General features: G+C 48.7%; 1 protein-coding gene across 4 annotated transcripts in view; it reads left to right on the forward strand.

Moving 5' to 3' along the window:
* Positions 1-13089, forward strand: part of Adam12 (ADAM metallopeptidase domain 12) — a 315670-nt gene that overhangs the window by 268542 nt on the left and 34039 nt on the right. For all 4 annotated transcript variants that reach the window (XM_027409112.2, XM_035442147.1, XM_027409111.2 and 1 more), the window contains 2 exons: positions 866-955; positions 2528-2723. In XM_027409112.2, the coding sequence (XP_027264913.1) occupies positions 866-955; positions 2528-2723 (286 nt within the window). The remainder of the gene's footprint in view (positions 1-865; positions 956-2527; positions 2724-13089) is intronic.

Here is a 13089-nt window from a genome sequence, read left to right on the forward strand (position 1 = left end):
GAGGGAGGGAGGGAGGGAGGGAAAGAAAAATGAAAATAAAATGAGAACCAGCCCCAACATCCTTTGGCATTATTCTGATGTCCAATCCTCTTCCCAGAATGTCCTAGGCCAAGGACCTTCCTTTGCTAAACAAGGGTTTCTTCCTCACCCACCTGGCTACACCACAGTGAACTAGCCTGAGGGTTTTTTTTCCCTGTATACTCCAAATTAGAAGTAGAAACCCCCCCCCATTTTTTTAACAAATACACCAAACAAGTGCTGTATCACTGAGCTGTATTCTATCCATCAGGAAAATTCATTCTTAAGGAGTAAGGGTCACAACTATGTATAGGTTTTTGTTTTGTTTTGTTTTTTGAGACAGCATTTCACCATGTAGCTCTGGCTGTCCGGGAACTCACTCTGTAGACCAGGCTAGACTAGCCTCTAACTCACAGAGACCCACCTGCCTCTATCTCCCAAGTGCTGGGATTAAAGGCGTGTGCTGCCACCACCAAGCATGTATTTTTAAATGTGCAACTTCCAAGTCCTTCAATGATTCCAACACAGCTCACTACATGGCCTGAAGGAAGAATTCCCTGGAAGCACCATGTGCCACTGACCTGAAGAGCTCCCAGCTCTGCCTGCTGGCCCTCCTCCCATGAAGGGCACTTGCATGCTCTGGACTTCTCTTAGCAACACCAGACTCCATGGTCCACAAACACTCAACAGGCACTTTGCTCTTGTGCCAAGGGAAACAGTCTGGGGCAGGTTTTCAGCTCCGGATCTGGGCTACCTTATCCTTCGTCATCATTTAGGGTGTGACATTTGCATTCTGAGAGTCACCACTCCATATGACCCTTCAAATGGATCCCATTGCCCTCCTCAGGAATGTACCAATCGCTGCTGTAATGCCACCACCTGTACTCTGAAGCCGGATGCTGTGTGTGCACATGGGCAATGCTGTGAAGACTGCCAGGTGAGTTCAGCTTGGCCTGAGGTTGCTAACTGGTCTGGGTGGCTCTAGTCTGATGCAAGTGCAGCAGTACAGTGGGCTGATTTCCCCAAGCTCATCCCAGGAAGCTGCTCTATCACCAGTCAGTACCATCTAGCTGTTCTTGGAATTTTCTGATCTGGTAAAATGAACATTCTAATTGTTAATTATTGTGATAAATTGTCTGTGGCCCAGAAACCCAAGCTCAACCTTAATATTCCATTTTATCTTATGGGGTCCTAACTCTATGAAAAAAAAGGGAGGAGATCCCAGCCCTACTCCTGTCACTCAGCCTCATGCCAGGTCTACGTGCCTGATACCAATGTCTGGTGGGTAGCAGAGAACCCATGCTGGTGGTTCCTGGAATGTCTGCACCAACAGAAAGTGCAGGCCACCCTGAACTGCCAGAATGGGAGTTGCCTGACTTGCTGTCTGTGCTGATGTGACAGTGCCTGCTTTGGCATTCCCACCAGTCATCCTGTTTATTCAGAATGCATGTCTTAGGCAGGGAGGCCTGAGCATTAGAGGTTCCCAGGACAGACTTTTATGCCTTGGTACTTAAGCAAGTGATCTTGGCACAAAGATTGCTGGAAACTCCGTTATCCACCCCACCCACCTAAGCACATCATTTAGACCCCTCACTAAATTCTGGAGAATGTTGTTAAGAAGTACCTGGTACCCAAATACCCAGGTACTACTGCTGGAGAGTGCCAGGAAGGAAATGAGAGAAGATGAGAGCAGCTGAGCCTACTTGAGAAAGGCTCAAGACAGTCAGGAGGGAGGGAGGGATATGTGAGGATACCCAACTGCTATCTACTTTTGTAGCTTTCAAGTAATCCCTTCCAAACTTCAGACCTTCTAGGAGTTGGTAGGTGATTCACTTTGTTGCCTTTGGGAGTATGCAGGCCAGCCAAGCCTGAGATTTGGTGGCCTTGACTATGGAGCTCAGACAAACTCCCCTGAACCTTAATTTCTTCAGCCTAAAAGATGAGCTGCTGGTCAGAGGTCTAACAGCTCTCACTGGTAGCCGCTACCACTGCTGCTTCTGCTGCCACCTCCTGGTCCTTCTCCCCACCCTCTTCCTCCTACCCTTCCTGCCAGCTTTCCCCATAAAGTGATAAAGAGGACCCTGGTTCTTTAACAACAGCATAGCACTGCTATTGAGAGTCAGATCTTGCTGATTTTGCTGCCTTGCCCTAAAAGCCTAAGGAGAAGGACAAGCGTCAACTTAGAGCATGTGTCAACAGCCTGAGAAAAATCCACCTCTTTGACAAGATACTGAACAAGAGCCATCTTGTCTGCCCTTTGGAGAACCCTAGTGTTACCTGCAGTTCCCACACAAGCTATTCTTGGCTGCCCACCCAGCCTTCTAGCACAAATGTGAACCTCACAAAACCATTTAAGGAGAGCTCTCTGCCATCAAAGGGGATGGCGTCAAAATCCCCAGCTGTTTACATGACTGTAGTAGGTAGCCTGTTGTGTTCTGCCCCAGGAGAGCTACTAGGGACTGTTTCCTCCTACTTGGTACATGTGCCATAAGCCACCTTGTCATTTCAGCTGAAGCCTCCGGGAACTGCATGCAGGCCCTCCAGCAACTCCTGTGACCTCCCAGAATTCTGCACAGGGACTGCCCCTCACTGCCCAGCCAATGTATACCTACATGATGGGCACCCATGTCAGGGAGTGGATGGTTACTGCTACAACGGCATCTGCCAGACCCATGAGCAGCAGTGTGTCACGCTCTGGGGACCAGGTACGTGGTCTTTCCCGGTTCTATGAGGGACACTGGAGAAGTAAGCCCTATGTGCATGAGTCTGTCCTGGCTCCTCAGGGCACTCCTCCACACATGCCCATTCTGCTCTGTAAGGAAGCTGAAACTCTGAGACAGGAGTCTGCTTCTGCAGGAGGCCTGGCTAGGATTAAGCCTGGTCACTGTGACCCAGCCTCTGGGTATAACTCCCAAATGCAAGTCATCCCCATGAGCAGATGAGGCTTTGATCTAAAGTTCCATTGAGGTTCTAAAATGCAGATTAATGCTCAGGGCCCTGCATGTACAGCTCCTCCAGGGCTCCACTCTGAAGTCAGATCCAGGGTATCTCAGGGCAACCTAGATACTGGAGTCCTAGTGCATAAGAGCCTCACTACCCCAGACCTCACTACCGGGGGAGGGGGAAGGTCTCATGACCCAGGACCCTCACCCTGCTCTGGAGGCCTCGCTGCCCCAGGAGTTTACCACCCTAGGCCTTATTACTAGGACCTCTTGCCACTCTGGGGAAGGCCTTATTACCTAGAAACCATTCTGGATCTGCTCCATTTACAGCTCCCAGGATCCTGGCTAGGAATCCCACTGGAGATGTTCTCTGAATGTGTTGCAATTCTTTCTTTCCATTATGCTTGGCTGAGTCCTTACTTAAGGCTAAGAGATGACCTCAGACCTGGCCAGAGGCCCCAGCGCCAGCAAGGCCGCTATGGTCAGCCAGACTCAGACCTCAACATGAGCCAGCTCCAGGGGAAACCAGAGACTTTCTTTGGGGCTCTGGATTCCAGAGGGATAAGAGGAGTCAACCAGGACAGAAAAATGATGAGCAAATACAGAAGCCTGGTTTTAACAGCTTCGTGGGTATGATGCCCAAGCCTGGAGAGTCCTCAATGCCCAGCAAAGACACCCCTTACTTGGAGCTTTCTGGGGAAGAAGAAAGTGTGGACTGGTGGCTCCCATAAGTGGATGTACCCTGGATAGGTAGACTAAAACAGTCCTGAGACTTCTTTTCCTTCACACTTCCTCTTTAGAGCCGCAGTGCTAGCCCTCTTACCTGATGCCTACAAGACAAAGGTAGGATGCCACCATTACAGCGACAGGCACTAGGAAGACACTCATTATACATGTGTCAAGTAGTCGTGGGACTCTGAATGGATTACAGAGTTCAGACACCTTTCAGGCAAACAAGGTCACTTTAGGACAGGGGCTAGTGCAGCAGGCCTCAGACATCTCTAGTGGCCCTTCCACTCTCCCATTGCTTCCACAGGCAGGAAGCTCCCATCTAAAGTTACAGTGGCTAGTCTGCTGCTCCCTTTATGGGAGCTGTCATTGGCTAGCATGCCCAGCCCTTGGAGCTTTTTAGTGCCCAGCTGTGCTATGAGACCTGGCCCCAGCTCCAGAATGAGCTCAGATGGAACAGTATAGTATTCCCCAAGCCATTGTGCTGTGTAACTCTGCTGGCTGTCATGGTGACCAAAGCAGGTATTTATCAAGAGAAAATAAAAAAAATGAGGGGGAGACAGACAGATAGAGATTGAGATCAGTGAGGCTGGAAGATGGCTCAGTCAGTGAAGTACTGGCCAGGCAAATATGAGGACCTGAGCCCTGATCCATTTTTAGATACATCTGTGTAAAAAGCTGAGCATGGCAGCCAAGCTTGTAATCCCAGCACTGGGGACATGGAGATGGGATCCCTGGAGCTTGCTCTAGCCAACCTACCCAGTCTCTAAGCCCCTGTAGGAGAGAGAGGTGACAGAGGGAGACAGCCAACATTGACCATATGCAAGCAGCAGGGCCAGGGAATAGAGACAGAGATGTGTGCAAACTAGACATACAGAAGCCAATCTGACTGACAGATGGACTTCTCCAAAGCAAGAAAGTTAGCCTTCTTTTTTTTAAGATTTATTTATTTATTATGAATATAACATTCTGCCTTCATGTATGCCTATAGGCCAGAAGAGGGCACCAGATCTCATTACAGATGGCTGTGAGCCACCATGTGGTTGCTGGCAATTGAACTCTGGACATCTGGGAGAATAGTCAGTGCTCTTAACCTCTGAGCCATCTCTCTAGGCCCATGTCCACCTTTTTGAATGTTTCCCATCATGGTAGCTGAGGCCTGGCAGCTTTATAATCTGCATATCTTCCTGAAGAAGGGGCATCCCCCGAGAGTCCACACACACACACACACACACACACACACACTCGCTCACTTAGCTCTTCTCTGTCCCAGCCACCTTCTCCTGGTGGCTGAGAAGACCCATTACAGGCAGTGGGGTTGTCTAAAGTGGTTCTTTGCACAGGGTGCTGAGGGAATCAGAGTGGCCAGGTCTGATGAGTGGACACCGTGGCTCCCTGGGTTTTCATGTGCCCCCACCAGACCTTTCTCAACACAGACCATGAAAGAACATCCTCAGATGAGAGGGGACATGGAAGGCTTCCAGCTGGCTGAGGCCATGGTGGCCAGGTCTGATGAACCACCTCACACCGTGGCTCCCTGGGTTTTCATGTGCCCCCACCAGACCTTTCTCAACACAGACCATGAAAGAACATCCTCAGATGAGAGGGGACATGGAAGGCTTCCAGCTGGCTGAGGCCATGGCTTCTTAGCTGCCCCTTGCAGTGCATCATGGCACTGCATCTCCATCTTGGTGGGACTGCCTGGCTTTCCAATTGATGACACTATGTGAGTCCCCTGTGTCCAGGGCCTTAGCGTCTCGTGACAGGAAAAGTTACAGCTTACAATTCTGGAGATCCGAATCCTCAGATCCAAGTGCTGGCAGGACATAGCACATGCAGAAATTTGGGGGCAGAATGTTGTCTTACTGACTTTTCCAGCTTTCAGAGCTCGCCTGTGTTCTTGACTCTCAGCCCCTCCTCCTTCAGGGGCCAGGAGTGCAGCAGTTGTCTGTCCGTCCATCTTTTCTGACCTTGCTTCAGTAGTCTTCTGAGCCTGCCCCCCTCCTGTTTCCCTTGCAAGTACTCATAGGATTCTATTAGGCCCACCGGGGTCTACATCTCCCCATCTCAAGATCTCTAAATTAATCATGTCTGCAAAGTCCCTTCAGTCATGTAAGGTACCACACTGATAGGGTCCATACTGGAGAGGATGGGCTGGTGTTGAACACTGATGCTGAACCACTCGATATTCCTTCAGAAAACCCCTGAACCTTCTTGTACCTTGGCTGTGAAGTGGAATTAGTGCCTTTGTTAGACCCCCGGAAAACTCAAGTATCCGGGGTCCCAGGCCACGACTGCGGTCACCCCAATCACCAGGCGGATTCGAGAGCTTGATGCAAACTGCATGAGGCTTTATTGTAATTTAACGAGCTAACCCCATGTTAGCTCAGGTCTTTCACCCACCCGCCATGGCGGATGGCTAGCAAAAGACGGCTCCTAGGGGCTGCCAAGAGATCTTATAGGAGAGCGTAAGGGGAGTGTCTAGGGGTACGCACAGGCTCATGATTGGTGTGCCTCCAGGCTTGGAGGGCTTGCCCTGTGTTGATTGGTCAACTGGTTGTTATGGTCCATAGGCCCTCCCAGGGTGGTTGCTATGCTCTCTACGTCATTGCTGTGTGCTTGTCCGTAAAGCACACCCAGAGTCATAAAGCATAGCGCCACCAGCTAACTTCTGATTGGTTCCTTGTCACAAGGCAGGCATCTGACTTTCTAGTGACTAACTTCTGATGGGTTCCTTGTCACGAGACAGGCATCTGACCTCTAAGTGACCAAGGCAAGTTTATGGCAAGCACGTGTTCGGCTGTTATGGCTTCCGAAAGGGGAGCAGGTCCCTTCACCTTACCTTCTCCATGCATGTAGCATCTTCTAATGTAGCCCATACTCTATTCATAGTCATACTCTAGCAGAATGCATGAAGGAACAGCCCTGGTGCTCAGCACCTGGTAAATCTAAACTCAACCGATGCAATGTAAGTGTGTTCTCAGGAGATGGGGATTTGTAGAAAGGGCTCTGAGAGGACAGCACAGTGGACAAGATGTGGTGGAAACAGGAGAGAGCACTTGGATTGGGGGTAGAGAGCAGCCAGGTTGAAGGAGTCTGAGAGAAACTGTCCTGCAGTGATCATCTGGAAGAGGCAGTGTTTCCAGCATCCAGGACTGGGTAGAGAGCACACAGCAGCGGCAAGGCCAAGGCAGGAAGTGCAGATAGTTCTGTTTGTGTAGAGCTGTGACTTGGACAGCAGCAGAGATCCTCATCTGTCATTCATTCTCTCATTTGTTAAGTATTTGCTGACGTCCTGCTGGGTAGGAGATGCTGACTCAAGAGCCTGCTTGTGCCAGAGGAATGCACTGCCTAGGGTCCCTGCATGCTTTGCTCAGGATATGATTCCCTTTGTCCCATCCCCCCACCACTACCAATAAGTCCTTACCCTGCCCTGGGGTTATGTAGCCCCGGGGACAGGGGTGACTTCCTGGGCTGGGGCCCCGGCCAGCCAGATGTTTTGGACTGAGAGCATTACAGTGCTGTAGTGGTTGGTGCAAATGAACTTTCCATGATTCAGGAAGCAAGCCTTTGTCCAGGATGCATTTGCAGTGTCTCATCTTCCCACTCAACAATAAGAGCCCAGATCTAAGCCATGTTGTGTAAGGGCCACCAGAGACCTCCAGGGACGAGGGTCACTCAGAACTCTAGAATTCCTTGAGTCGTTGCTTGGATGGCTATGCCATTCATACCCAGTGACCTGGCCAAGTTATTGAGTCACATCAAATTCTCCGGTTCCATCCAGGATGTCCGTTACTCATGCCTCAGAGCTGGCTACCCAAAGCTGACCGGATGAAGCCCTTCCTTCCAGCTATTCCTTTTTGAGATGGGCTTTTCTCAGGCTAGCATTGGATTTCAATAAAATACTCCTGCTTCCAAGTCTCCCTAGAAATAAAGCCATAGAAAATTCAAAACATGTGCCTGCAACTCCTAAGTGGCAGTGTGACAAACTTTCAGAATACCTTCTTTGGAGTTTGTGCATTTGCTTAGTTTTTAATCTAATTATTATCTTTAATATTGTTGAAAGTCTTCCTGTTAGCTGGGGCAGTTTTCTTCTCCTACCTGATTTTCTACCACATCTCACGGTGGTTGTGTGCAAGTTGAGGCCAGAAGTTGATGTCACTTGTCATCATTACTCCCCACCTTATTTTCTGAGACAGAGTCACTCGAGAACTGCATACTGATTTGGCTAGACTGGCAGCCAATGAGTTCCAGGGATGCTCCTGTCTCTACTTTCCATTGTTGGGATCACAGACATGTTCTGCCAGGCCCAGATTTTCACATGGGTGCTGGAGATCTGAACTCAGATCCTCATGCTTGCACAGCAAACGCTCTGCCTACTAAACTGTCTGTCTCCCTAGCTTGATGTCTCAAGAGTTCAGATGTTGGTATCCCAGACACAAATGTTATCTGCAGTTCAAATGGGAGAGAGCTTTTTATCCCAGTTCAGTCTTAATATTCAGGAAGATTTTCTGTTGGTGTGGCATGACCTTTATTCCTGCTAGAATACAGCTGGGATTTTTCCTCAGGCTGTAGATTTACTTTCAGCAGTGTTGTTCACCAGAACCGCTAGCCAAGTGATGGAGACCATTACTTGACTATTAACATCATCGGTATATTACATGATCACAACAGGCTAAAAGTCACTGGTGTCCCTTGGAGGGATCCCCAAACATGTTGTTATTATCCATCTTATCACTCACCAGATTTTACTGTCATTTGATTTATACCATGCCAGCTGAACAGATAAGTTTTATGGGCTGGTAAATATCCAGTGTTTATCTACAAAGCTGGTTTAAATGAGCTCAGTTTACTTGAAATCCACACGGGGCCTTGGATGTACTGATCGCCTACTGTAACTGATGGTTACAGAGGGGGAAAAAAGATATTTTGCCAAGAGGCATACTGCTGGGCAAACAAGAAAACCCGGCCCCATCATGTAAGGAGTTAATGAAAGGATTTGTTCATTTGAACCTCATTCCCTGATAAAGGCAAAGGTCAACCTGGGGAGATTGGAAGGGCAGATGCCACCTGCTTATGTCAATGCCTTTGTCTGTGGGTTTAAGTGACAAGGAGTTGACAAGGAGGAAGAAGCTGACTGGCCTGAACTGGTGCAGTGTGTTTGCAGATGAAGATCATCTCAAGGACAGGTTCAGAATGAGTAAACCTGGGGCTTTATTCAAGTCCCTGTCATCTTCGTTTCCTTTTCAAAGGACATCATGACATTGAGAACTTCCAGACTCAGTTACAAGTGTGAGTTGCAGCACTCGAGGCCAAAGCTGGTGATTAAAATGCAGAGCAGTGTCAAGACTCCCTCCAAAAGGCTGGGCTTTATCTCCTGCTGGTGGCCAAGCACTGAGTGTTCTGTTATTAAGAACTCAAAGGTTTTAATTGATGTAGCACTGGAGCGATAAGGAAGCTGTTGCCATTCTGTCCTCAAGATAGATGTATGGTCTCTCACCTTGGAGAAGACAAACAGTCCAGAATTTTTAAGTGCAACAACTTTGAGCCCGAATCTCTGCCTTTGCTGTGTCTTGAAGTGGACAACCAAGACTTAGACTTTTCAAATTCTTCACCATTCTGCCTCAAAGACAAGCTGGAAGCTGACATACAAAAGCCATGCCAAACACTACCCTGTCACTGTCCTTATGAACTCAGTAAGAGGCTAAGAGCATCAGCTCAGAAGGCCGTCTGTGATTCGGTCTCTTTTTTATCCCTTTCTCTTAATGATGGGTCCTTTGAGTGTCAAGATGCATCCCATTTAGAATCCCCCCACACCCTGCTTCTGAGTTTCAGACTTGGACTTCATCTCTGAGAGAACAGCAATTTATCTTTTCCAAAAGCAAAGCCTCTGCCTTTGTGCATCTTACACAGGGCAGAGCGGCAGCATTTCATTTGATGCCAGAGAGCAAGTGAAAATCCACAGCTGCAGAACAGAACCCTGGGGAGATGTGTCCACAGCCCCCGGTGCTTCATTTGCAGAGCACAAATGGCTACCTCTGGGAGTGTTGGAGATGGGAGACTGGCCCAATAGCCTTCTGCTCATGTCTTCATTTGCAGTCAGTAGGCAATATAGATGGTATAAGGAAGATTCATGAGGAGAAGAAGAAAAGGAGCAAGGATCATGCCCAGCCAGCTCCATGGAAAGGGAGAAACAGAAGGCCCTGAGGAACCCAGCAGCCCTAGATCCATAAAACAGGCTGGTTGGTTTAGACCAGCATTGACCCTATCATGTGACCTGTGAGACAGATTGCTCTGGCCAGAAAGGAGTCTCAAAGTCCATCCCTCTGGCACTGTATGCGGAAAGTCAGCTATCTCTGACCATGTAAATGTGCTTCTTATAAGAAAAACACACTATTCCTCCAAGCAGGAGTATAGTAGACATACTAGGCACAACCATCAGACAATCTCACATCTTCTACACTGCAACTCATTATCAGTAAAGCAGATTTTGCTTCAAACCATCAGGGAAAATCCACTCTGTGCTGGCTCTCCTATTTAAGGGAGTTACTCCATAGGAGGGTGTGACTGGTGAGCTACACTCAGGAGAACAGTGCTAAAAAGTGCCCATGAGCTCTAGCTGGGACCATATTGGCCCCAGAAAGCAGCCTAGAGCCCAGCATGGCATCATTCTACAGCCTACAGTTGGAGGTAGTCAGATGAGGCATGAGAATTGAACCAAGTTTCAACTGCCTGCATCATTGTTAAGTTTGATTCAACTTAATCTTTAGCCTTGAAATGTCTGTTTCTTATAAGGGGGTATCTCTTCACACCCCAAAGACTTTACAGTAGGAAACATTAGGCAATCGGATGAGGACAGCATTTCACACAGAGCTCTAGTCATCCCCTCCTGCCTTCTGTCCCACCCCCATCATCCAGTTAAAAGAGCAGCTTTGGGTATTGATGGGACCTGCCAGTCGGTGACGGCTGCAGGATGGAGAAGAAAATAACACCATTCTGTGCTCTCCATAGACAGGAATACAGAAAGAATACAGAGTGTACTAGAGTCCTCATCTGTGCTGCCACGGTCAGATGGCTCTATCCTGTCTCCAAGTTTACAATAGTAGAGGAAGGTGTGGCCTTGCTCCCTTCCACATGCTCTTTTCCTTTGCTTCACCACAAGTCGTTGCTAAGGTCACTGACAGACAGAGATGTGTCCTGGCTATGCATGTATCAGCAGCAAACTGTGACAGAGCGTCTCCTGCTCCTTCAGCACTTCCTGGTAGAGACACAAAGTTTACCTCAGAACCCTGCTTTATTCACGCTACTGTGGAGAAAATTGTATTAGCCAAACTCCAAGAAACTTGTTATCTTAGAAGCTGGCTTCTCTTTACAAGTCACTTTGTGGGGGCAGCATGTTTGTGTGTTTATATGCCATGTTTTATGCATGTGGGCAAGATGTCTAGTGCCATCCCCAATCTTTATTTTCTGAAACAAACTCTCAATAAACCTGAATTGAGCAGCTTGGCTAGACTGACTGGCTAACAGGCTCTAGGAATCCTCTTGCCTCTGCCTCCTCAGCACTGAGATCATAGGCACGTGCCTGGGTGTTTGGGGATGTTGGGGATCTGAACTCAGGTCCTGGGAAGCACTTTACCAACCCATCCATCTCTCTATCCCCTCTCTAAAAGTCATCTTTGAGGATGAGAAGGGCCAACAAAAAGGCCTAAAACTATCTAGTAACTCTCTGTAGTGTCTCCTAGGTGGAGGGAAATCCCTTCTGCATGTAGACTCTTCAGGGGTGTTGCCCAGATGGTCAGTATCTAAGAGAGAAGCAAGGAGCAGCCAGCAGCATAATCCAGCAAGCTCTTCTTCAGAAAAGGGTTGGTGGACAGACTCAGTGAAGGAGACGAGAGGTCTGAGGAAGAAAGGTCTGAGGGTGTTGCTGCAGAGACCAAGTGGTCTTTTTCTGCAACAAAGCATTAGCTCTGGTTTGGGCTGGTGCACCTGAAAGACCCCCCACATGGTGGGACCCCGGAGTGACCACTTGGGAATGCAGCGACCCCAATCACCAGGCAGAGGCAAGGACTTGATGCAAACCGCAAGAGGCTTTATTGCAATTGTTTAACGCGCTAACCCCATTAGCTTGGGCCTTTCATCCACCCACCATGGCGGATGGCTAGGACAAAAATACCCTCGAGAAACTCTGGGACAAAGATCTTGTAGGACAGCATAAGGGGAGTGTCTAGGGGTATGCACGGGCTCAGGATTGGCATGCCTCCAGGCTTGGAGGACTTGCCCTGTGTTGATTGGTCAACTGGTTGTTATGGCCCATAGGCCCTCCCAGGGTGGTTTACTTTACATGGTGCTATGCTTTACATGTCATTGCCATGCACTTGTCCATAAAGCACACCCAGAGCCATAAAGCATAGCACCACCAGCTAACTTCTGATTGGTTCCTTGCCACGAGGCAGGCATCTGACCTCCTAGTGACCAAGGAAAGGTCAGGCAAGCACGTGTTAGGCTGTTATGGCTGCCAAAAGGGGGAGCTGGTCCCTTCACACCTTAGCCAGGAACTCCAGGAGGCCTGTCTAAAATGCTTTCTAGGAATAAAGAAAGAGGACATGCTGGGTGTGGTGGCACATGCATTTGATCCCAGCACTTGGGAGGCAAAGGCAGGCAGGTGGATCTCTGTGGATTCAAAGGTAGCCTAGTGTACAAAGTGAGTTCTAGGACATCTAGATCAATGTAGTGACACCCTGTCTCAAAACAAACAAACAAAGAGGAAGCAGAAGGTCTAGAATGGGGTGGCTAGTAGAGAGCTCAAGGGCAGGCACAGGCTCATTTCACATGGAAATAAGGCGGCAGTGGTGAGCTGTGTTCTTTTGCTATTGAATGAGGTGGCCATTTCTGCTAGTAGCTGATAAGGGGCCAGCACAGGTTAAAGAACAATGAGTGTCACTGCAGAGGAAGAAGGGAGCCCCAGGCCATGGACTGAGTCTGATTGGAAAAATCTAGATTGCATTGTCACCTTAGAATGCCAACAGAGACTCCCTGGAGTTGGGAGCAGAGAAGGATGTAGGGCAGGCAGGTCTGGACTTTAGGAAGTCACCTCCTAGTCATTGAAAGTGCTGTAAAAGGAAATGTCCAAACCAGATACTGGAAGGGAAGGAAGGCCAAGACCACATGGGCAGGCATAGTTTGGCCTGCCCTATTCTCCTGACTTCCTCACTGTTACCAACAGATACCTTTATGGCTGACATAAAAGCCTTCCAAAGCCTTAGCCTTGCAGCCCTCAATTATTTGTTCTCTTTCCCTGGCAAGAAGAGGTGGTTTTAAAAGTGGCCACTTCCTGGGTTCTCTAGTTCCTGTGACCACCACCCCCAACCAAGGGATAGCCTGCTGTGAACAGTGACTATGG

This window comes from Cricetulus griseus, chromosome 3, assembly GCF_003668045.3.
Source record: "Cricetulus griseus strain 17A/GY chromosome 3, alternate assembly CriGri-PICRH-1.0, whole genome shotgun sequence".
Classification (NCBI taxonomy): domain Eukaryota; kingdom Metazoa; phylum Chordata; class Mammalia; order Rodentia; family Cricetidae; genus Cricetulus; species Cricetulus griseus.